The sequence below is a fragment of the Brassica rapa genome, chromosome A09 (assembly GCF_000309985.2).
Source record: "Brassica rapa cultivar Chiifu-401-42 chromosome A09, CAAS_Brap_v3.01, whole genome shotgun sequence".
In the NCBI taxonomy this organism is placed as follows: domain Eukaryota; kingdom Viridiplantae; phylum Streptophyta; class Magnoliopsida; order Brassicales; family Brassicaceae; genus Brassica; species Brassica rapa.
This window is the reverse complement of record NC_024803.2, coordinates 41278265-41301970: the sequence shown is the minus strand read 5'-3', so window position 1 is coordinate 41301970 and position 23706 is coordinate 41278265. Positions and strand designations below refer to the sequence as shown.

Sequence of the window (23706 nt, the reverse complement as noted above, 5' to 3'; positions counted from 1 at the left end):
CAAGCACCCAAACTCCTATTGAGCTCAAGAGACCCACCAAACCACAAACACCATAGCAACAAGCTAGAAAGCCGCTCTTATTCGGAGAGGCAAGTGGATGATAAGCTCGCCACAACCACCGGGACCTGCACAATGATAGAAGCTAACACCACAAGAGTTTGAATCCGAAGAATCTCGCCCTATAACTGTTAGTGAAGCAACCCAAGCCGCCACCGAGAGAGTAGACCAGGTCGACAACACCATGGACCAGCACACTCGCACAAGGGACAACCTTCGAGAACCGAAGACTGCAAATCACCATACAAGAAAGCTCCAACCTACTCGCTTCGTTAGAACCGCCACATCCAACTCAGACACGCAGGGAGAGCTCAGACCTCGACATAGGTTTGACGGTCAAGCCTTCTAGCCACAAGAACCAACCGCAACCACCTACAAAGAGAAACCGCCGGCAGTAGCTCACCACCACCACCGAGGCATACGACCAGGACCCAAAATCTCAGCCTACCACAACAGTCTCTCACTGGTGATGAGAGAAGAAGAAGGGTCTGCAAAGAGATCCGAGAATCATTAACCTCCCTACCGAGAACGCAGGTTCACTTCATCAACCGCGCAAGCCACCGCTGGAAGAACCAAACGAGACCAGAGCACCACCACTGAGCCCGACGGACCACCAACAAGGCAGATCTGGCCAGATCTGAACGAGATCTCAGAGAACAACCGCGGAGAGACCACCCACGCTCCAACTCTAGACACGCCTCACCACCGCTCCAGAACTCAACCTTCCGGGCAGCGACGCCGGAGATGAGCCCACAACGGAAGGCATATCGACGAACAAGAGATGGAACAAAGGAGGGGAAACAATGGAGAAGAGAGAAAAGCGTAGGGACAAGGGAGACAGCCGACGACGGAGTCAACACCGGAGCCGGAGCACCGGAGGTCGCCGTCGGCTGAGCAAGCTGAAGTTTTGTTAGGGTTCGCCTTCGGAGTCGCGTATTTGGGGGAGCGTCTTTTTTCGTTTTCGTCTTTTTCTATTTTTATTCAGTATTTACATTTGCTACCGCATTGCTGTTAGATCGTACGTACCAATGGTAAACGCGTTATAAATTGTTTCTGGTTTGATCTTTGAAAGAGTATTTTTCGGCTCTTCGGATCTTAAATATCTGAATACCTAAACACAAAATATACTTAAAAATTATAGGTATTTTACATGTATTTTAACCGTAGACCCGAACTGATTCATATCTGACATAAATTGATCAAAATCTAAACCGAAAATTTATAAATATCTAATTCGTCCTTAATGTCTAGCATTCGATAGAAATTGATGCCAGGGCTATTATGATTATTGTTTTGTTACTCTCAGTACCAAAAAGAAAAGAAACAGAACTACAAGGGTAAAGAATGTAAATTATTAGGACATTGTTGTATATGGATCGGACGGTCAGGAACGTAAACAATCACCCGACACTTCTCCCTCGTCCGTTGGATTCTCTCTCTCGACCTCGGTTTCCCCCAATTAAAATTTTCCTTTATGTATTCAGACATGGAAAAGAAACATAAAGGTAATAGTTATTTAATGTGTCTTTTTTTTTTTTAACTTATAAACAAAAATCAAAACGAAAAATCCCTAAAAAAAACACAAAAATCCCCAAAATCGAGCGAGCGCCATCCCCAATTCGAAGAAAGTCTCCGATTTTCGAAATCGTTATTTTCATCGTCTAGGTTTCGGAATCTCTTCGCTCGTTTGATTCGAAATTGTATTGTGTTGTTTCTCGTCTTCCTTGGCTTGTGTGAGGTTCCGTTTCACACGTGCGACATCACCGACTTTATTGCTCTCTTCTTACTGCGTTTCGATCATCGTAATCACTTAGTAACGTACCAAGTTTGCTTCTTTGTGCATCAATTTGAAGGTTGGATTGAGTTTCTAGGTTTTTTTATTTTATTTTATTTAGGGGTTTAATTCATATTATTTGAATGATACATTTTGTTTTCTTTGTTGGTTATTGCAATTGGGTTTTGTTTTTTCTTTTGATCATCATCATAGTCTTATGATTGTTTTGCAGGAGCTGCTACACTGAGTGAGACTATTTGAAGAATAATTAAGATTAGGAGATGAGCTTTCTCTCTGGGGTGGAAGAGTTATGCAGTGTCTGTTAGTGCTGGTTGCAAGAAGAGCTAGGACAAGGAGACGAAAGTTTAAGAAGTAACATGAATGTTCAGGCTCACTTGTCGGGACAGATGTCTGGGGGTCAGGTTCCGAACCAAGGGACAATGCCTCCGCAGAGTAATGGGAACTCTCAAATGCAGAATGTAGTTGGAGCTTCATCAGCTGGTGCTGGGCCTTCACGTAACATTGTTGGTCCCATGGACCATGATATTTTGAAACTCAGACAGTACATGCAAACCCTTGTGTAAGCCTTCATCTTATATTTGCTTATAATGGATTGATTACTTTCTTGGCTGCATTACTAATGTATATCTTCTTTGTTGATTAAGACCTGATACTTTAGTGTTTATGCTCCTTGGGATTTTATGATAATTACTTCATGGGGGACTGTTTTTAACTGAGTCTCCTTGATCTCCTAGGTTTAACATGTTACAGCAGCGGCAACCATCACAGGCCGATGCTGCATCAAAGGCAAAGTATATGGATGTTGCTAGACGCTTAGAGGAGGGGCTATTTAAGATGGCCGTCTCTAAGGTATCTCGAAATATATCTGCCTCTAGATCCAGCTTGTTGTCTCATGTCATTCCTTAAGATTTTTTCTTTTCAACTTATACTAACAGGAGGATTACGTGAACCGGTCAACCCTTGAGTCTAGGATTACGAGCCTAATAAAAGGAAGACATTTGAATAACTACAATCAGCGACATGCTAATTCTCCTTCGGTTGGAATGATGATACCTACTCCAGGATTATCACATGCTGGTGGGGGTACTACGATGATACCTACTCCAAGATTACCACATACTGGGGATAATCCTAGTTCGATGGTTACACCTTCTGCTGATACTACTATAGCTGGAAACAACAACAGCACAAGTAAAGCTGTTAACACTGGAAACCTTCTAGCTTCTGGCGGGATGCATGGAGGTTTGATCGTAGATACGTTTCCTGATTTTTTTTAATCTTACGAGTCTCTGACACCTTAGCAATTTCATTCCAGGTAATATGTCTAATGGATACCAGAATTCACCGAGAAACTTTTCTCTTGGTACAAGAGGGAACATGGGTTCTCAAAGAAGTGCTCCCCAGATGATTCCTACACCTGGGTTCGTTAACAGTGGTGCTAGTAACAACAGTGGTGGATTTTCTGCTGAGCCCACGGTGGTACCTCAGTCTCAGCAGCAGAAGCAAAGGCAGGATACTGGTGGTCAGAATAGTCAAATGGTGTCTAACCAAGTGACTGCTGGCCATAGACCGGACAACATGCAACCAAAGCCGGCTGGTGTGGCTAGTAACTCTGTAAATGGTGGTGTTGGAGTGAGCAAAAAAAGTGTAGACACAGGTAACTCTTCAGTCTCTCTCTTTTTCGGCTGTCCTAATCATCTCATTTTATATGTATGGTTCTTTCTTGTGGTTTGGCACTAGTACGAACCTGTCAGAATATTTAAAGTATGTTCGTTCCTTCATATTCCAGGGGAAGGTTATAGAACAACAAATCCTGACAACCTTGGATCTAAAAATTTACATGGAGGTGTAACATCGGTTGGGAAGATGACAAGTGCTCAGAATATCAATGCAGCAAGTTTCCAGTCTGTGTCCAGAGCTCACCCTTCTCTGCAGTCACATCAACAACAACAATTTCCGCAACAGCCGAATCAGATCCAACAACAGCAGCAGCAGAAATTTATCCAGCAACAGACATTGAAGCAGCAGGCCCTGCAGCAACATAAATTAATAAGCAAAGACGGTCCCGGGAAAACTCAGGTGGCTTCTGACATGGTTACGAACGTTAAACATGAACCTGGAGTGCAGAACCATAGTGAAGCTTTGCACTCCCAAGCATCAGAACGACTCCAGCTTTCTCAGTTCCAGAATCAGTATCAGAACTCGGGAGCAGACGCTCAACATGTCTCAGTTACAAGTCAGAATGATACATGCACGCCACTTCCTCAAAACAGCCAACAGATTCAGCAGATGATGCACCCGCAGAATATGGGATCGGATACTATCAACAACTTTAACAACCTTGCTGTTGGAGCAAAATCAGAATCCAATCCACAGGATCAGTGGCCTTCCCAGTCCAATGGTATGTCAAGTGAACAGAACGTTCAGGAGGATTTTCGTCAAAGAGTTACCAGAATGGACGAAGCTCAACCTAGTAATATGATCGAAGGGTCTGTAACTGGTCAAGATCATGCTTCCACCACATCCGAATCCCACAGTCTGCAAAATGCTGCTGGAACGGCATGTAGATATGGAAATCGCGATATCAAGTTCCAAAACCAACAGAGATGGCTCTTGTTTCTACTTCATGCACGGACCTGCAAACGGCCGGGAGTGAAGTGTCCGGGCCGAAACTGCGTTACTGTTCAGAAGCTGCTGAGTCACATGAACAGCTGTGTAGAGCCTCAGTGTTTGTATCCTCGTTGCCGTCCCACAAAGTCGTTGATTAGCCACTATAAAAACTGCAAGGATCTTCGGTGCCCCGTCTGTGTACCAGTGAAGACCTACCAACAGCAGCAAGCTAATGCGCGTGTCCAGGCCCGTTTAAAAAGCGAAAGCAGTGCGGTGAGCGGAGTGAACGGAGCTGTAGTATCAAATGATTCACCATGCGCTACTGATGGAGCCGTTTCTGGTGTCCCTGGCTGTGCTGATAGTTTAGATAATTTGGAACCTTCATCAAAACGGTTGAAGGTGGAGCCTTCTTTTCAACCAGTGGTCCGTGAGAGTGAAGTTTGTAAAAGCTCCATTGTTCCCAAAGCTGAGACGGAATCATCTCAGGATGCTGAAAGAAAGGATCATACGCAGAGCGACGCACATGCGGCATTGAAGTCAGAGAAGTTGGAAGTGAAAGAAGAAGTTCCTGATGTTTCTGTTCAAGCGGGATTCAGCATCAAAGAGATAAAACATGAAGCTGTTGAAAATGTTCCCAAGCCTAGGCCTGTGAGTGAACCAGGCCAACATGATTTATCTGGTGCCTCGGTAAAGCAAGAAAACATAAAAGTGGAGCAAGAGCCGAAGGAAGAAGTTGTGGTGGAGTCTGCTGACGTTGGTGCATCAAGACCTGGAAAACCAAAGATAAAGGGTGTTTCTTTAACTGAAATGTTCACTCCGGACCAAGTGAGAGAACATATTCTTAGTCTCCGTCAGTGGGTTGGCCAGGTGTGCAATTTTATTGACTTCAAAAATTTACAGAAAAGCTATTTTTATTCATAGATTTATCCTTTTATTTTCTCTCCACAAGTATGTGCTCGCTGATGAATAATAACTTTTCTATTGATTTGTGTTTCTTTCTGCAGAGTAAAGCCAAAGTAGAAAAGAATCAGGCCATGGAGAATTCGATGAGTCCAAATTCCTGCCAGTTATGTGCGGTGGAGAGGCTTACATTCGAGCCACCTCCTCTTTATTGCACTCCTTGTGGTGCTCGTATCAAAAGAAATGCAATGTATTATACCGTTGGAGCTGGTGAAACTCGTCACTACTTTTGTATTCCCTGTTTTAATGAATCCCGAGGAGACACAATACTCGCTGAAGGGACTTCAATACCGAAGGCAAAACTCGAGAAAAAGAGAAACGATGAAGAGACTGAAGAAGCGGTAAAGTCCACTCACTCAGTAGAGTTGTATTAGTCATGTGCGTGTCCCTCCTTGTAGGTTTTTCTGAGTTTTTGGTCTATTGCGCTTCCATGGTTTTTTGCAGTGGGTCCAGTGTGATAAATGTGAGGCCTGGCAGCATCAAATATGTGCTCTATTTAATGGGCGGAGGAATGATGGAGGGCAAGCTGAGTACACCTGCACAAGGTGCTATATAACTGAGGTGGAGCAAAACGAGAGAGTGCCTTTACCTCAAAGTTCTGTTCTTGGAGCAAAAGACCTGCCGAAAACGATTCTCAGTGACCATATAGAGCAGCGTTTGTTTAAAAGGCTGGAGCAGGAAAGGTCTGAGAGAGCCAATGCTAAAGGAAAAAATTGTGATGAGGTATTAAATGGCTGTAGTGCTTCTTCTTTGGAAACAATAGATTGAAGTTTACTGGTTGGTCACTCATTGTTTTGCTTTTTTTTACTGCCATTGACAGGTTCCAACTGCTGAATCCCTTGTGGTTAGAGTTGTTTTATCCGTTGACAAGAAGCTGGAAGTCAAATCTCGATTTCTTGAAATTTTTAGGGAGGATAATTTCCCCACTGAGTTTCCATACAAGTCCAAGGTGAGAATGATCCACACACACCTCTATTGTGTTTACTTCCACGTTTAACATTTTTCACTCTCCATGTTTTATTTGCCAGGTTGTACTATTGTTCCAGAAGATCGAAGGTGTAGAAGTATGCTTGTTTGGGATGTATGTCCAAGAATTTGGATCCGAATGTTCATCTCCAAATCATCGCCGTGTGTATCTCTCGTATCTGGATTCTGTGAAGTACTTTAGACCTGAGATTAAAACAGCTAGTGGAGAGGCTCTGCGCACTTTTGTATACCAAGAAATTCTTGTAAGTCCTGGTTTAAAGAAAGATCTGTGTGGTCTTTACATTGCATGGAGGTTTCATGAGTATACATTGATGCTTTTTTTCAGATTGGTTACCTGGAATACTGCAAAATGCGTGGTTTCACGAGCTGCTATATATGGGCTTGTCCACCACTGAAGGGTGAGGACTATATCCTATATTGCCATCCAGAGATTCAGAAAACGCCAAAGTCTGATAAACTACGAGAGTGGTTAGTAAAAATTTCCTTTAGTGATTTTTCTTCATAAATTTTTGGTATCCTTTACATCCTCCAGTTGTGTCTGGTTCAGGTACTTAGCAATGTTGAAAAAAGCTGCAAAGGAAGGGATTGTAGCGGAGACTACAAATCTATATGACCATTTTTTCTTGCAAACTGGTGAGTGTAGAGCTAAGGTTACGGCGGCTAGGCTCCCGTATTTCGATGGTGACTATTGGCCAGGTGCAGCAGAGGATATCATACAACAAATGAGTCAAGAAGATGATGGTAGAAAGGGAAATAAGAAAGGAGTACTCAAGAAACCCATCACAAAAAGGGCTCTAAAAGCGTGTGGACAGTCTGGTCTGCCTGGGAATACATCTAAAGATCTGCTGCTAATGCAGAAAGTAATCGTTTCCTCTCCAGCATAACAGCTTCGGTTCTTTTGTATAGTTTTGTGTGTTTACTTGTTAATATTATTTATGTATGTTTGTAGCTTGGTGAGACCATTCATCCAATGAAGGAGGACTTTATCATGGTTCACTTGCAGCATTGTTGCAGGCATTGCTGTGCATTGATGGTAACTGGAAACCGTTGGGTCTGCAGCCAATGCAAAGAGTTTCAGTTATGTGATGGGTAAGTATTGTCCTGCCTCTTTTGTTATTGTGACTTATTGGTACACCTATATGTGTTTTTACCTGATAGAGTACTGCAGTTTCTGATATATTTTTCTACCGTTCAGGTGCTATAAGGCTGAACAGAAACGAGAGGACAGAGAAAGGCATCCTGTTAATCAAAAGGATAAACATACACTGCATCCTGTAAGTTGGCTTTGGCTTGTAATACACGTTACTTGTTTATTTTTATCTTACGAGACAGTTTTTTTTATATATTTATTTTTTAGGTTGCGATCACCGATATTCCAGCAGACACCATGGACAAAGATGAGATACTTGAAAGTGAGTTTTTCGATACGAGGCAAGCGTTCCTGAGTCTTTGCCAAGGAAACCATTATCAGTATGATACACTGAGGCGGGCAAAACATTCTTCCATGATGGTGCTTTATCACCTCCACAATCCAACCGCTCCTGCCTTTGTCACAACATGTAACGCATGTCACCTCGATATCGAAAGTGGCCAAGGCTGGCGATGTGAGGTTTGCCCGGACTACGATGTGTGCAATGCTTGTTACAGTAAAGAAGGCGGTGTTAATCATCCTCACAAGCTGACGAACCATCCTTCACTAGCTGATCAAGATGCTCAGAATAAAGAAGCTAGGCAATTGCGAGTCTTGCAGGTATTGCATCATCTTCTCTTTGCTCTAGGCTTCGTCTGGTTTGATGATGCTAACGTTTTTCATTGTTTTAATAATTTGCAGCTTAGGAAAATGCTTGATCTTCTGGTGCACGCGGCGCTATGCCGTGCTATGTATTGTCAGTATCCAAATTGCCGCAAAGTGAAGGGGCTGTTCAGACATGGTATCCGTTGCACAATACGCGCTGCAGGAGGTTGTGTTCTTTGCAAGAAAATGTGGTATCTCTTGCAGATCCATGCTAGGGCCTGTAAGGAATCAAATTGCAATGTACCTCGTTGCGGGTAATCTCTTTAGCTTTTGTCCCTTTCTAACATCTGTTGATTTCTTTGTATTGATCATTGTGATTTTCTCTTTGCAGGGACCTAAAGGAACATCTGAGAAGGTTAGCGCAGCAATCAGAATCACGGCGCAGAGCAGCAGTGATGGAGATGATGAGACAGAGAGCTGCAGAAGTCGCTGGGACCTCCAGTTGATTAACTTGTATATATACTTATTTCATTTAGGATCTAAGTAGAGGTGGAAAACTGATCTTCTTTCCGAAGGTTAAGAAGATAGAAAGAAGCTGGTGTGTCTCTGAGCTCCACTCGAAGCAAGTTATGGTAAGCAGCAGAAATAATAGAGAGTGTATATAATCAATGGATCACCAACCAATGAAGCTATAGAGTCTGAAATTTAATTCTCGGTTTTGCGGCCTGACCAGAGCATAAGTTGAGCATCGAAGAAGATTCTTCTGCATAAGTGGCACTTAGGCTGAGAAACTCTTCAAGTCACTGTGACTTTCTCTTCTTTTCGTAGTTTATAAACGCCTTTGGCAACGATCCTCTGACTATGTATAAGTAGTTTCTTAACTTTATAGGCAAGTAAGATGAAGGGAGTGTCCTATGGATACGTCTCTTAACATTTTTGATGCTCTGTATTAATAACATTTTTCATATCCTTAATTCAAATAGGTTTTGGCTTAACAGAAGTGACAGATTAGCATCCAAGGTTAGAAATAAAATAAAATAAAGCGAGTGTAAATGGCTTGTTAATTGGCTCACAAGTCATAAGAACATAAGAAACCAGATTCTGTGGTTATCCACTCTCTCTTGTTCTACTTATATTTTATAAAATCCCACCCGGATTCTTGTTCTACTTAATTATATTTTTATAAAATCCCACCCGGATCACATGAAGACTTTCCATACAAAAAATACTCCGTTTCTACACTTCCAAATTTGCTTCAATGTTGGATATGATATTTAACAAAAGATCTGCGACAAAAGTTTCAGACCATGATATAACTTATTATTATTTATAAATGGAGTCTCTTGTAACATTCATTTTGAAGGTTACAAAGAGAGGTCGTATGTCTATGTTAAATTTATACCTTAAGCTTAGTTTCCACAAATTCCAATAGTTTTCTTGAAAACAATGTTTTAGGTTGTGTGGTTTGTGTTTTTAACTCCAAAATTAGATTTTCATCCAAAGATATAACATCCATCAGATTAGAGATAGAAAGGTTTTTCAACCCATTACATTATCTACTTTTGTTTTTTTAGTTTCTTCCAAATATAAGGAAAATAGAGAAATCTCTACACTTCTGTTATTTTCCTTGTATGAGAGAAAAAAAGAAAGAAGAAGAAGGGAGAGACAAGAATGTGGCTACCGAAAACAGATGCGACAAGTAAAGGAAAAAAAAGTGGTTCAGTGGCTGTTGCAATAGACAATGACAAAACTAGCAAAATTGCTCTCAAATGGACATTGGAGAATCTTACTACTCGTGGCCAAACTCTTGCTCTTATTCATGTCGCTCCCAAATCTCAATCCTCTTCAGGTTACTTTATATCCACATTAATTAAGGAATGGTTTTGCTCAATGTGTTTAAGTTTTTTTACTTTTGTGAGAGTTGCAGACATTGAAGACGGAACAATGCATATGCAGCACATGGATAAGCAAACAAAAGATCTCTTTGTATCTTTCCATTGTTACTGCAGCCGTAAAGAAGTAATAATAATTGAAAGCTAGAGCTTGTTAAAAACGACCAAACTTGTAAGCTTTATTTTAATATTTAAAAATGTATATGTGCAGATCCAATGTCTGGATGTATTGCTTGAAGACGTAGACAAAGTCAAAGCTATTGTGGAATATGTTACAATTTCTGCGATCGAGAATTTGGTACTTGGTGCTCCTTCAAGAAGTAGCTTTATGAGGTAATACAAAAAAAAAAGAAAAAGAAGATCATTAGGGTTTATAGTGTGATTAATAGCGTGCAGAAGAATATAACCAAAAATAGTAATTTTTTTTTCTTTCAACAGAAGATTCAAAACGGATTTACCAACGAGTGTTTCAAAGGCAGCTCCAGATTTCTGCAATGTTTACGTCATTTCCAAAGGCAAAGTCTCTTCCTTACGAAGCTCCTCTCGTCCTGCTCCTTACCATCCATCAGTTCTCAGCGACTTTGACTTTGAGAATAAACCTAAAATAGGTAAGAGAGTTCTACTCTTCCATTATGCATGTTGCTTGCTTGCATTTCAAGCAATGTTCAAAAACTCGCTATTAGGTGTCTAGGCGGGTGATTAGTCGCCCGTCTAGATCCTGATTAAAAATCGTTTCACATATAACCGATTTGCTGGTTAAGCGTCGGCTAAACCAATTTTTAGAACATTGCTTTCAAGTAACTCAACATACATTCTTTTTTTTACTTGTTCATCTTTCTTCTTTACAACAGCTAACACACCGGCATCTCCTAGGGCACGAAGATCAGTTGATAAAAGGTATGTTATGTTACATTACTTATATAATTTTATAAAGCTTCAATTACTTAACAGTTTCTTGGTATTGATTTTGTGTAAACCAAGGTTTACAAAACCACCACAAGGACATATGAAACTAATTGGAGACTTCTCAGATTCAGAGTCCGAGTATTCATTCATAAGTGCTTCACATCAAGGATCAGAAAACTCCTTTATCAGCTCGGGGACGCCGAGTAGTGCAGATAGGTGTTCTTTTTCATACGATTTACCAGACTCAGCAAGAACATCAAGAATGTCAACGAGCTCAGAGCAGAGCATAGGGTCACATAGATTAGGAATCAAGTTTACGGATTTGGGTTTTCTGAATAACTCTTCTACGGTTTCTGAGGAGAGTGGAAGAACTTCTTGCTCTTACTCATCTCAGAGCTTGGTATAAGTTATAATCACGTTCATATTCGGCATAGTTTTTTTTGTTACATTCCACGAACACCTTTGTTCTGTTTCAGGATGATGTCGAATCTCAGATGAGGAGACTGCGTTTAGAGCTAAAACAAACCATGGATATGTATAGCTCAGCTTGTAAAGAAGCTTTAACCGCAAGGCAAGAGGTATTATATTATAGAGAGGATTAGAAGAACCCTTAGATAGCATTAATTCAAATAATTTATTCAAAAATAGCACACGAAAAGGAAAATCACCAAAATAACTAAAATTAAAAGTTAATTTTTTTTTTTGGTTTGGATTTAGTGATTAGACTTTAAGGTTTAGTATTTAAGGAGTGAGGGTGAGATTAGTGTTAAGGATGCATGTAAATTTAGTTTTATTGGTTAATAAATGCTATTTTAGAGATTTTTCATTTTGAATGCTATTTTGTGACAAAATTTAAAATGTGCTATTTATGAAATTCCCCTATATTATATATACATCCTTGTGTGTATCTCAAGTGACTTGATTCATTAAAACCACACTGAAGTGTGCTTAAACGTCTGTGCCAGGCGACAGAGCTGAAAAATCTGAGGTCAGAAGAAGAAAGAAGAATGGAAGAATTAAAGATGACGGAGGAGACAGCAATGTCAATGGTGGCAAATGAGAGAGCAAAGGTTAAAACTGCCATGGAAGCTGCTGAAGCTGCGAACAGGCTTGCGGAAGCAGAAGCAAAGAGAAGACTAAACGCAGAGATGAAGGTGCTGAAAGAAAGTGATTCTTTCTCTGGACAGAGCATCGTTCGATACAGAAAATACACTGTTCATGAAATCGAAGAAGGAACTGATAATTTTGCAGAATCAAGAAAAGTAGGAGAAGGAGGGTATGGTCCTGTGTTTAGAGGTCATCTTGATCACACAAGTGTTGCTGTTAAGGTGTTACGTCCTGACGCTGCTCAAGGAAGATCACAGTTTCACAAAGAGGTAAAGATATAGCTTTCAGATGCAAGACTAGGTCTGGGCAAAAAAACCGAAACCAAACTGAAATAACCAAAACCAGAACCGGATAGAAACACTCAAACACTTGAATGGTTTCTATATTTCTATATCTCAAATAACGGAACCAAAAACCAAACGGATACCCAAATATATAAAAATATTAATTATATGTAGATATAAAATAACATAACTAAAAAATATATTTAAAAACATATTAAAAGTATTTGAAAAAAATTAATTTATCAAAAAATATTTAAACTACCCAAACACATATCAGAGAATATCCATATATTTTTATCCAAATTGTCAGAGTTCTTTATCCGGATCATTCTAATTACTCAATATTTTGTCTCAAATACTTGATATTTTTATCCAAATTACCGAAAAACTGAATCAGAACTGAAACCAAGTGGGAACATAATTTTTTCCGGTTGTTAGATGGTTACTAATTATACTATCCGAAACAACCCAAATCCGAAACTACTAGAAGCTATCCAAACTTGAAAATTTATATGTTCTTATATGGATCCTCTAGCTTCTTAGCCAAACTATCCGACCCCATACTCAAAATGCCCAGGTGGCAGACAGCAACCTTGTGATACAAGGAAGTGTTGTTTGAAGTTTGTGTGTGATTTGACACACAGGTTGAAGTACTAAGTTGCATAAGGCATCCAAACATGGTGCTTCTTTTAGGAGCATGTCCAGAATATGGCATCCTCGTCTACGAATACATGGCCAGAGGAAGCTTAGATGACCGTTTGTTCAGACGCGGAAACACGCCTCCCATTTCTTGGCAACTACGTTTCAGAATCGCTGCTGAGATAGCCACAGGTCTCCTCTTCTTACACCAAACCAAACCAGAACCAATTGTCCACAGAGACTTGAAACCAGGAAACGTCCTCCTCGACCAAAACTACGTCAGCAAGATCAGCGACGTCGGGCTTGCAAGACTCGTCCCAGCCGTAGCAGAGAACGTGACACACTACCGAGTCACATCAGCCGCAGGAACGTTCTGTTACATCGACCCTGAGTATCAACAAACAGGAATGTTAGGTGTGAAGTCTGATGTTTATTCACTGGGAATCATGCTTTTGCAGCTTTTGACTGCTAAACAGCCAATGGGTTTAGCTTATTATGTGGAACAAGCTATTGAAGAAGGGAAGTTTAAAGATATGCTTGATCCTGAAGTACCGGACTGGCCATTTGAGGAAGCTTTGTGTCTTGCTAAGTTATCGTTACAATGTGCTGAGTTGAGAAGGAAAGATAGGCCTGATCTTAGTAAAGAAGTGATGCCTGAGCTTAATAGACTTAGAGAGATGGGTGAAGAGAGTCTTGAGAGTGTGTTTTTTGCTGGTCATGGACGGATGTCACATCCTAGCCAAGTCTCTTATACATCGGTAAGCTTTTGTATTTAATTTGTAGACACTGAATCAGATTTGGTTATATATCTGTATGATGTTTGATTTATTGTTGTGGGGAGTTGCAGGAAGGTAGGAGTGCTCCTTTTATATCAAATCCAGGATCTTCTATATCAAACTCATAGTTTCGAGAACAGAGGAGTCTGGTAAGATATGACACTCTTGTTACGTATGAAGTTATGTCTGAATCTTGTTGAGATAAACACTCATGAGTCATGATTGAGATTTTGATTTGCAGGAGAAGAAAGCCAAGAACAACGTATATATACATTCAGGAAAAAAGAAAGAAGCTGATTGTTTTGATTTTGTTCCTTGTTAGTTTTTTCCAGTGTTTGTATTAGCGTAATTGAGTATCAGTGACTTCAATTTTTATACAGTTCCCAACTAATTTTCATCTAAAATCCTTGGAAGGAACAAAGCAAATGTAAAACTAATAGATGGCAAGCATAACAGGCAACTTTACATCCAAAATTTTGAAACTGGAGATACAAAATATTGTAAAGGATAGGCTAATTCATTATAGGTGAGCCAAAAAAAATCCCGAGTGCTACTTTTTAATCTTATACTCGAGGAACCTATGATGATGCCAGTAAATGTTTAAGTAGTCACCCAAAAACATTAGTTAGCAACTGGTTTCATGATTGCCTGAAATAACAATTGTGAAATCATTTGTTATCTTTGTTTACTGTTGTTCTTGGTGGATTCTGCAAATAAGAAGAGTGAATTCAAAGGTTTCAGCATTTGAGGCAAAACATCACTCAAGATTAGGTATGCAATGAATTTTTTTACCTTTGATAGCTTTAGACGGTCTTGTGTGACTGCTTGCAGTTGAACTTGGGGACAACGGTCGCTTTGGAGGTTTAGGCTTATGTGAAGGAATCAGAGACGAATTTAGAATGGCAGCAACAGCTTCACGCTGCTTTTTCCGCTTAGATACTACATCTTCACCACCTCCTTGGTTACAGGAAGCATTGCCTTTGTTTATTTGTCGGTCTCTCTGTTCAGATTCATCTGTGGATTTCTCCCTCTTGTTACTGTCAAGCTTCGATGAAGCCTTCTTAGATTTCTTCCACGCATTTGGTTCTTCCTTCTTCTTCTTCGAACTAGTTACATCTGTATCCTCTGGATTACTGCTTTTCTCTATACCTTTCATTTTTTCTTTCTTCTCTTGGTTCCGCCTAGGATTCACTTCGGATCTTACTTCCTCACTGCCTGTTGCTTGGTTTTCCCTTTGAGAAGAAGCTTCTTCTTTGGCTTTTCGTCTGCTCTGCTTGCTCTCTGATCCTTTTGATGAGAGAGGCACAACGTCTCCATCAGGTTTCCTCATTTTTCTATCAGAGGATGTCTCTGCTCTATGTTCTTTACGGCGAGAATGCTGCTGCTGTTTCTCAGGCTCAGGAAAATTCTTTGAAAGATTCTCAAACTGTTTTTGTTCCGTGGCTTTCTCGCCAAACATGTTGTATGGTCTCTTAACTGGTATGATGGCTTCTCTTTCTTTTGCATCTTTCACAAGAGCACCCCAGTTATGGTCTCTTTGCAACGTTCTTGTGTTACCAAAAACCCAAAGGGAGAGTCTGGCTCTTGTGAGAGCAACATTCATACGTCTAACATCTGCAACAAAACCAATCCGACTTTGATTGTTCCCATCAGAAGCAGAATGAGTAGCTCTTACAGTGGATAGCACCAATATGTCGACTTCTCTCCCTTGAAAGCCATCCACAGTATTCAGTTCCATATCTGCTGCCACTTGAGATCCAAATGCACTAGAGAAACGAGAACGCAAAACCGCAAGCTGACGTTTGTAGGGAGTAATGATGCCAATCCTTCCAGCGACAAATTCAGAGGGGTATCTGTAAGCAACGAGACAGCCAGTGAAGAAAATAATATTTAATATGTTTCTAAAACGAGTGTGAACAAAGAGAGCTTAAGATAGTTATAGACCTCTTTTTGAAAAATCTAAGCAGTTGAACAGCAGCTTCAGCTTCTTGTTCATTGCAGACGGAGCTAGAGTCCCCACTTCGATGCTCTTGGCCGTCAACAATATCATAGAAAACATATGGTCGAAGATAAGGGCTCTCGTGAAACGGAGCTGATTTACTTGACATGTCGACACCATTCAGCAGCTTATTGTCGTAGAAATGCATAGACGGGAATCTACAAATATCTGGATGCATCCTATACTGTTTTTAGCAGAGAAAGTGTAAGCCCAAGTTCCAAATTCACTATTACATCATGTAAACATAAGATTATGTGAAAGGAGAAATTCCAAAACTGAAACTACGAGCCAAGAAAATCAGGTGATGTATACCTGTTGAGTAAGCATAAGGATAGGATAACCAGCCCTTTGTAAGCGTTCAAACATGCTGCACTCATACAAGTATTTACTAGCAATGTTGGAGAGAACAGTTGCTGGAAGCTGCTTTGGATCTCCAACCTTTAATCACCGAAAATGTTATTAGAAAAAAACTGCAAATTTATAGAACGTTTTGTAACACAAGTGAACGATTCTCACCATTATGCATTTAGTCCCTCTCGACTTTAAGAGCTGTAGAGGAATCAAGGTAGCTGGCTCCAGAGCCTGTAAAACAAAAACAAATTAGTAATGAGTTGTGACACGAACACCTCTGCAAAACAATCAGGCGTGTAGTGTCTTCACCTGAGCTGCTTCGTCAATCACTACAGCATCAAACAAATTATCTTCAGATGGACTGCCAAATTTATGGGCTGATGAAGATTCAGCACACACATTGTACAAGTCTCCTCCACAACCACTTAAAGTCGTAACAACTATTTGAGCATCTTTAAGAATGGACTTCCTCAACTTATGCTTCAATGCTCTAATTTCATTGTTAGCTTTTCTCTCTTGAGCCTGAACAGCACCAAGATCTTTGTAAATTTTCCTCTTTTGCTCATATAGCCTCCGCAATCTTATTCCTAGCTCTGCATCAGACATTGGCTTGCCATCATCATCTATATCGAGGTTTTTACTCCCTAGCTTTTCTTTGGCGTCCAAACTTTCCTGGTTTAAGTTTGCACGCTTAGCTTCAAAACGGGTGATCTGATCAACGACCTTCTCTAAATTACAGCGCAGTAAGGCAGAAGAATCTTCAGCCTTATTACTCTTAGCTTTGTTTATCCGCAATTTCTCCTCTGCTAAGCGCTGATCGACCAGGGTGTCCAAAAAGAAGGGCAGTGAATTTGGATGAACAGTTTTTGCATTACCAACCCTCACAAGATACGGTTTAAACATCTTCCCATCCATACCATAAATGCCTAAACTAGATATTCGCGAAACTAATTCATCAACTGCAGCATTTGACTGAGCGCAGATCAATACCCTTCCCTTACCAATCTTTTCTCCTATCTTTTTCTTTGACTCCCCATCATCATCTAGCTGTTTAGCCAGAGCTGCATCTTGCCATACCCTTGCCATAGCCACATTCGGATTCATTCTCTGCCTAGAAGTTGTAGAAGAACTATGATCTTGCTCAGAATTTCCAGTTTTACGTGAAACGGAAGCAAGCAAACCACTAATAATGGCAACAATAGTGCGAGTCTTGCCAGTTCCTATCAAGCAAAAAAAATATTCATCAAAGATCAAAGACTAGCATAGTATCAAAATAATTGGTTAATACTGACAAAGAAAGAAAACGACTAACCTGGAGGACCCTGAATAAGTGAAATGTCAAACTCTTTTGTCAGATTGGATGAGCCAATGGAAACGCTAATAGCCTGAAGTTGACTCTCATTGAAAGATGATTTGAGTATTTGTTGTAAAGAATGTGGTAATGAACGCAGATCTGATCTTTTAGTTTCAGAGTCATAGTTCGAGTCACCCAAAGGGCTCAAGATCACAGGAAGAACGGGGATATCCTTAATGGATGACAACGCTTGAAACTCTCGGATTTGGGATGTAATGTTTAAAATCCGACATGCATGCCATTGGCTACGTTCCAATAGATTCCTTCTAGCTTGATTTAATCGTGAAGACGCATTCTGAAGATACAAGCGCACATTCAAAATACTCGACCGTTTTTTCTCATCCCATTCCCGCCCTTCCACCTAAGAAACAAGCAAGGCCAATAAAGATCATATGATTATATGTGAGAAATTTATTAAGTTCAAGTATTAGCAATACCACATACCTTTCCAATCATATTACCACCAACATTACTGTTTTCTGGATGCTCTTTTGTGAACAAAATCAAATCATTCTCAGAGAAACTTTTCGAGTTGGGTCCATCACTTTCGTCTTTAATAAAACGAACAAAGTGGAAGTCATCAACCCTTTCAATCGACAAAACAGACAGATCACCATAATAAATCTCCTCCAATGACGATATCTCCTGGAAGGAACTTTGCAACTGTGCTTTAAACTCTTCGAGAACCAAGGGCTGGAAAATCTGTACATATTGCTCAGGTGAGCTAAAACGCACTGGAACTTCCCTGAACTTTCCGACATTCTGATTCTCATCTTTATTTGTTGACGCCAGTCCCACTATTGCATAGTAGTCCATTTGCAAAATCTTTCTAAACCAATCTTCAAGCTTTGGTGGCCTGAATCTTTTAAATCCAGCTGCTTGCCTCTGCCAACGCTCAGCTTTCTTATTTACAGGTGCACAAAGTTGAATAACTTGTCGTTTGGGAACAATAGGTCCTGGTTTTGCTAGGGGCAATGGCTGGGGTTTCAGAGATTTAAGTGCCAAATCCAGTGGATCAACCTCCGGCTCAATAACTACTTTTCTCAAATCCATGCCTTTGGTGTTGGAAATCGCAGATTTCTGGGCCTCTTTCGAAGTTCCACGAGAGATGAATTCATCAGCAGCGTTCTTTAAGTTGGCTCTGTTTACAAGTGAAAGAGGACCTCCCACAGTCTGTCTGTTTTCTGCATCCTTACTCATGCTACCAACCTTGCTTGGTTCAGCGCTTGTGGTGGGAAGGTCCCTAACCATATTGCTGGATCTTACTGAAACATCTTTCTCTGAGACAACTGCCGCCGAACTCTTTGAAGTATCAATACTAGAAGTACCCTTCTTCAGAGATGGGACCCGTGACATGCTTCTGATAGGTGGAAGAGTTTTATTGATATCAAGTTGATGAGACTTATGCAAACTAGGTAAATTCTTCAATGATTCCTTCTCAGTCACATCCTCTGTTAGATCCATCACATTATCTGGTGCTCTGCCAACAGCTTTAACAGGTTTAAGGCACTCATTTTTCTTGGGAACAAGGCGGGAGATTTGGTCTGCTAATTGCTCGATGTCAAGATCATCTGAATTAAAAAGAGGAAAAGCATGATGAATTCTATAATCAGAGAAATATAATTCAAAATTGCCAATTAGTAACAACGGGCAAGCACGAAAACCACTTACCAGCAGACAACACACGTCTGATAGCCTGGACTGCTGAGGAACAAGTGTCACTCTTTGATCCTTGCAAGATATCTAGCAAAGCCGCTAATGCTCGTCTCCAATACGTAACAACAACTTTAAGTTGTGACCTTCCCCAATCAATGAGATCAGGAAGCCATTTAAGATCAGATGCATCTTTCAAAGCTCCTCCAATAGCACAGGACTCTTCACGGCTTAGTCTAAGCTTTCCCAGAACGACAGGAGTTATCTCAAGCAAACGTACACACGTCATCTGCCAATTAAGATAAATTGGAACCTAAGCAAAAAGCCATACTCGACTAATTTGAATCACAAATAGCTCAAAGATAGACAACCCAAGAGGACAGTAGAATAAAGCATAAGCAATAGATGTATAACAAAGGCTCACTATCTAATACCTGGCAAAGACTTTGATGGATGAAAGTCTTTCCCTCAGCTAAGCACTTCCTTACTGCGGCCCAGGCAACTTCTGCCAGCGAGTAGAGAAACTTCAGTAATTCCGGGGTAGCAGTGGAGGAATTTCTGCTCTCAATCACAGGAGGAGCACTGAAGTCCGGTTGCCTCAAAAATCCCCCTGCAGAACTCTTCACAGCTTCAGTAATAATGACCACATCCTCTTCCTTCAGCAGCTTGAATAATAGAAAGAAAAAATGATGCAGGATCTGAAATCTTTGTAGGACAGAGCTCAAATGGACCTGCCAAAATCAGCAAAACTGAAATAAGCAATAGTGGCAAAGGGTGGACGTGTTGTAGCCTAAGCAAAGACTAACATTAAGAACATCATCACGTACGGAGCAGAAAAATGCAAATTATTACTGAACTTGCATTCATGAGACAAAAGTTGAAGGACTCATTGTATGTGTATCGTTCTATATCTTGAATAGAATGTAGCTGCTGCCTACCTGCTGTAAAACATGTGTAGCTCCAGAAAAAACATGTACGAGGTGTGAACTTTGAGAGCAGAGAAACTTCAGCCCACAAGACAGACCTCTGGTATTTGAAACGTGTTCCAGCATAGACTTTCCAAACTGCCGTATATTCTGTCAACAAAAACAACACTAGCAACATTGCTCAACATTACACGCATTTGAACCAGAGAGTTTTAAACATAAAGCAATCATCTCGTGAGATGGTACCCATCAATCATTTCAGGTTGTTACGTACATCATCTGGATCTGAAAGAGAAAGGATGAAAGTTTCGCTCATCCCTGGTACCCAGGTCCATTGTTTTCGATACTCTTCACCCATTTGGACCAGAAAACCAGTGGTCAATCTACAAAATCAAAACCCAAAAGCCTCACTATAACAAATCGTAACAGAGACTTCGTGGTTTTCCTACCACAATAGTGAAATGAAAAAGTACCTCTTCAATGTTCGTATTAAAGTAGGACACATCTTTGATACTGTTACAGAGTTTTTTGACTCCTTTCCTGGCCCCCCGTCATCAGAACCTGTTGCTACCTTCCATCCAAGCGTGCCTTTGATTTCAACAGCGGAAGATGAAAGCCAGGTTTCCATATCAACCGTCATGTCATCGTTCTTTTCAGATTCCACCAAACAAAAACGTGACCGAGACCAAAATACTGCTTGGGATAGCGATACTGGAAGGTTTAGAAGATTTGTATTTGTAAGAGTAGTAATCCAGAGCATTGGAATGCACATCCACTCTTTACACTCCCCAAGAGTAACTTTGCTCTGCTGGGTAAAGTCACTCCACGGACGATCACTTACATCTTCGACAGCATGGGGAAAGGGAAGATTACTGTCATCGTCGTCATATTTTACCTCATTTCCCATATAGTTGCCTGTATTATTTCGTAGCAGCGAAGCTAGTAGGGCCGTAGCATCAGATACCAGGATAGTTTGGACAAGATCAATAGCAGGTTGACGCAATGATATATGTAGTGCAGAATCGTTAAACGATGACACAAGAGACGGTCCCCTGTCAAATCAATTGTCTATGAGAAAACGTGTATTTTCATCTATCATACCAAAATAAAATACGTAATAAGCGAACGGGAACTTGTGAGAAGAAAGAAACAATCACAACCACAACATATATATAATGAAACAAGAATCTTCATACTTAATATCCTTCAAGCTCATGTGAAAAGTATTTTATAGATATTCAAAGCCAAGGATGGAATTTAAAGCCGATTCTCTCAAGTACCAGACACAACAAACAGCTGCAAAAGAAAAGATAGGACCAGTTATACTAACCACATGTGTGCACACTCAAAGGGAGGGCAAGGAGGGTTCATCTTGTAACCTCTGAGCACAATAAGAAGAGCAATCTGAAAGAAAGAAAGAAAAAAAGTTTGGTGAAGATAGATAAAGGGATCAAAGAGTTTCACTCCAAGAAAAAAATGCAACAAATATGTGTTAGTAGAACTACCTTGTGGCCAATTCTTCTCGCTAAAACACTGAAGTTACTGCTAACTGGGACCTGATGAAGGAGAAAGTAGAGAAAGTGTCTACGTTGCTTTTCATGCTCACCATCTCGCAAAGCCTCAAGGGACTGGACATAATGCATAATATGAAAAGATAAGTAAAATTGAAACGAAGAGCACAAAACACGTCAATCATGACAAATCTCTTTAGAGAAATCATATATTTAGGAGAAACTATATCAAGCTTGCCTGTAATAATGGCTGGAAAAGATCAAAAATGGCTTTGTGGATCTTCTCGGCTCTTGTATGGAAACACTGACCCAACAACGTGTTACGCATCACACTTGGGGACAAGGTAGCCCTAAGCCAAAGCTTACAACCTTTGAGAATGTGAGAATGTATCATCTAAACATAATATAGAGTTTCAAGATACACTGAGTACTTTGAAAAACAACAATAGTTACCATACCAAGTGTCTTAAATAGCTCTTTGAGGCAATTAACAGCCAGTGAGAACTCAGGTGAATCGCCGCTTATATGATTCAACACTGTATCAACAAAAATGGGATAAGGCTCTAATATCCCCTCTTCAAAAGCAGGGCCTTCTAAGAACTCAAGCCTTTAAGAAACCGAAAACATTCAGGAATCAGCAAATCAAGAAAAATTAAATAACAACAATATAAGACAAAAACTACAAAATGAGATTTAGTCATTAAGTCTTACAATGATGTCATCCCAAGCCATATGGATGAGCGGTCTAGATTAATCCTCGGCCTTGGATCCTGAGATGAAGAAGGCATTCCCTCCATCTCAAGAATTCCAATGAATTTCTTGAGCAATGGCTGAAGGCGTTCCAACTGAGTTGCTGACCTGCCAAGGAAGCAGATAATATAACATACATTATAGCAATCAAAGTTTCATAAGCAATAAATACAGTCATGAGAACATATATATATATACCTCAACTTCCCCATGGCCCTTGCCAAGCGATAACCAATGACACGCACCCTTCTATTGAGAAAAAGAAGCGCATACACACCCTAAAAAGGATAAAATGAGAGAATATACCAAGTCAGAGAGATTTTAGTTAAGCAAGAAACACAAGAACCTCTCCACGGGATAAGACTATACCGGAAATTCTTGATTCTCAGCAAATGCCAGCTCATGAATGTTGTCGATCGACTCAATGAACTTCTCAAACTCAGTGCATAAGGACATGTCGTCAAAGAAGAAGGGAAACATCAAAACCTGAAAACACCCCCCGGAATCAACACAAATCGTTCATCATTGAAATAACAATCACAGAATCTCCGACACTACCTCGTACATTACACTAACAACTTCAGCATGATGATGATCAGGATCATACGCTCCTTTTTCTATCATCAAGTTAATCTCTTGCAAGTGAGTAGTCACTCTCTGCTCATCAAGCTTACGCAGCACAACGAGCAACGGACCAACGGAAGCGCACTCGTACTCTTTCTCATACATCTCTTGCGTCTGATGGTGCTGAGAGATACACTGAGCACAAGTCCGCATCTCCCCAGAGATTCTCTTCCACAAAACTTTAAGAGGCGAGTCCTCTCTATCGTCTCTGAAGAAATTGTAGAACGTCTCGATAAGAGGTCCCATCACGTCGCTACACCCGCACCAGATATGAGTCTCCTTCGGCAAGGAGATCAGCATGGTGAATGCATCTGTAAACCTGTAGAAAACATCAGCTTGGGCTCGGATTCAAACTCAATTTTAACGAAAGAAGTGAGAGGGAGAGAGAGAGAGAGATAGAGAAGGAAGGGAACCATTGTTCTTTGCGCTGGTTAAGACGGCGTACTGTAGAGGGATCAGAATCGTCGTTCTCCTCTTCGTCTTCCTCGATTCTCCTCCACCGGGTCAGGAGCTCAACACTTGAGGAGGCTTTACTCGTCATTTTTCTCCTCCTCGGCAGGGGAGGCGAAGTCAAGAGTTTCCGGCGACGGGAATTGAAGTTTCCGATGTTACAGAGGAAGAAGAAATCGAATTTTTAACCAATTTGAAAACCCTTATTATTATTTTTTCGCCTTTAAAAAGCGAGCGTAGAAGAAGGATGAAACGACCCCGTTTATTCGATGACGAGCCGTTATTGAATGGGCTTTTTATGCAGGCCCTAATTATTTTTTTGCCTTTAAAAAGCGAGTAC

At 40.6% G+C, this 23706-nt stretch overlaps 3 protein-coding genes across 10 annotated transcripts; 2 read left to right on the top strand and 1 right to left on the bottom strand.

Moving 5' to 3' along the window:
* The first annotated feature begins 1273 nt into the window (after positions 1-1273).
* LOC103842834 (histone acetyltransferase HAC12) lies at positions 1274-9139 on the top strand. The gene is made up of 17 exons (XM_033280669.1): positions 1274-1910; positions 2064-2411; positions 2587-2701; positions 2788-3094; positions 3168-3509; positions 3642-5329; positions 5467-5763; positions 5867-6145; positions 6243-6371; positions 6451-6651; positions 6735-6877; positions 6957-7269; positions 7359-7498; positions 7605-7683; positions 7767-8159; positions 8241-8458; positions 8536-9139. Exons 2-17 carry the CDS (start codon positions 2209-2211, stop codon positions 8648-8650), a joined length of 4962 nt encoding a protein of 1653 aa, XP_033136560.1. The 5' UTR covers positions 1274-1910; positions 2064-2208; the 3' UTR covers positions 8651-9139.
* A 244-nt stretch (positions 9140-9383) lies between these two features.
* On the top strand, positions 9384-14359 carry LOC103843170 (U-box domain-containing protein 52-like). 6 transcript variants are annotated; one of them, XM_009119875.3, is made up of 10 exons: positions 9384-9993; positions 10072-10163; positions 10248-10369; positions 10475-10644; positions 10888-10933; positions 11018-11342; positions 11419-11520; positions 11908-12318; positions 12978-13730; positions 13820-14359. In XM_009119875.3, the coding sequence occupies exons 1-10, from the start codon at positions 9816-9818 to the stop codon at positions 13874-13876; spliced, it is 2256 nt and encodes a 751-aa protein (XP_009118123.2). In that variant the 5' UTR covers positions 9384-9815; the 3' UTR covers positions 13877-14359. The 6 variants fall into 6 exon arrangements, 5 of the variants coding, with proteins under 5 accessions (XP_009118123.2, XP_033136563.1, XP_033136564.1 ...); XR_004451701.1 differs by having other exon boundaries at positions 9384-10163; positions 10888-11342; positions 13820-13948; positions 13993-14359; XM_033280672.1 differs by having other exon boundaries at positions 10888-11342.
* LOC103842833 (helicase SEN1) lies at positions 14199-23689 on the bottom strand. 3 transcript variants are annotated; one of them, XM_009119499.3, is made up of 22 exons: positions 23330-23689; positions 22851-23235; positions 22662-22778; positions 22491-22570; positions 22254-22400; positions 22001-22149; positions 21781-21911; positions 21537-21659; positions 21362-21435; positions 20505-21083; positions 20306-20414; positions 20044-20181; positions 19540-19836; positions 19124-19394; positions 17897-19023; positions 17411-17813; positions 16408-17318; positions 16264-16329; positions 16060-16185; positions 15693-15931; positions 14541-15601; positions 14199-14455 (listed from the first exon to the last, which is right to left on the bottom strand). In XM_009119499.3, the coding sequence occupies exons 1-22, from the start codon at positions 23455-23457 to the stop codon at positions 14424-14426; spliced, it is 6693 nt and encodes a 2230-aa protein (XP_009117747.1). In that variant the 5' UTR covers positions 23458-23689; the 3' UTR covers positions 14199-14423. The 3 variants fall into 3 exon arrangements, with proteins under 3 accessions (XP_009117747.1, XP_009117748.1, XP_033136559.1); XM_033280668.1 differs by lacking the exons at positions 14199-14455; positions 14541-15601 and having other exon boundaries at positions 15745-15973; XM_009119500.2 differs by lacking the exons at positions 22254-22400; positions 22491-22570; positions 22662-22778; positions 22851-23235; positions 23330-23689 and having other exon boundaries at positions 21781-21892.
* Between the last annotated feature and the right edge of the window lie 17 nt (positions 23690-23706).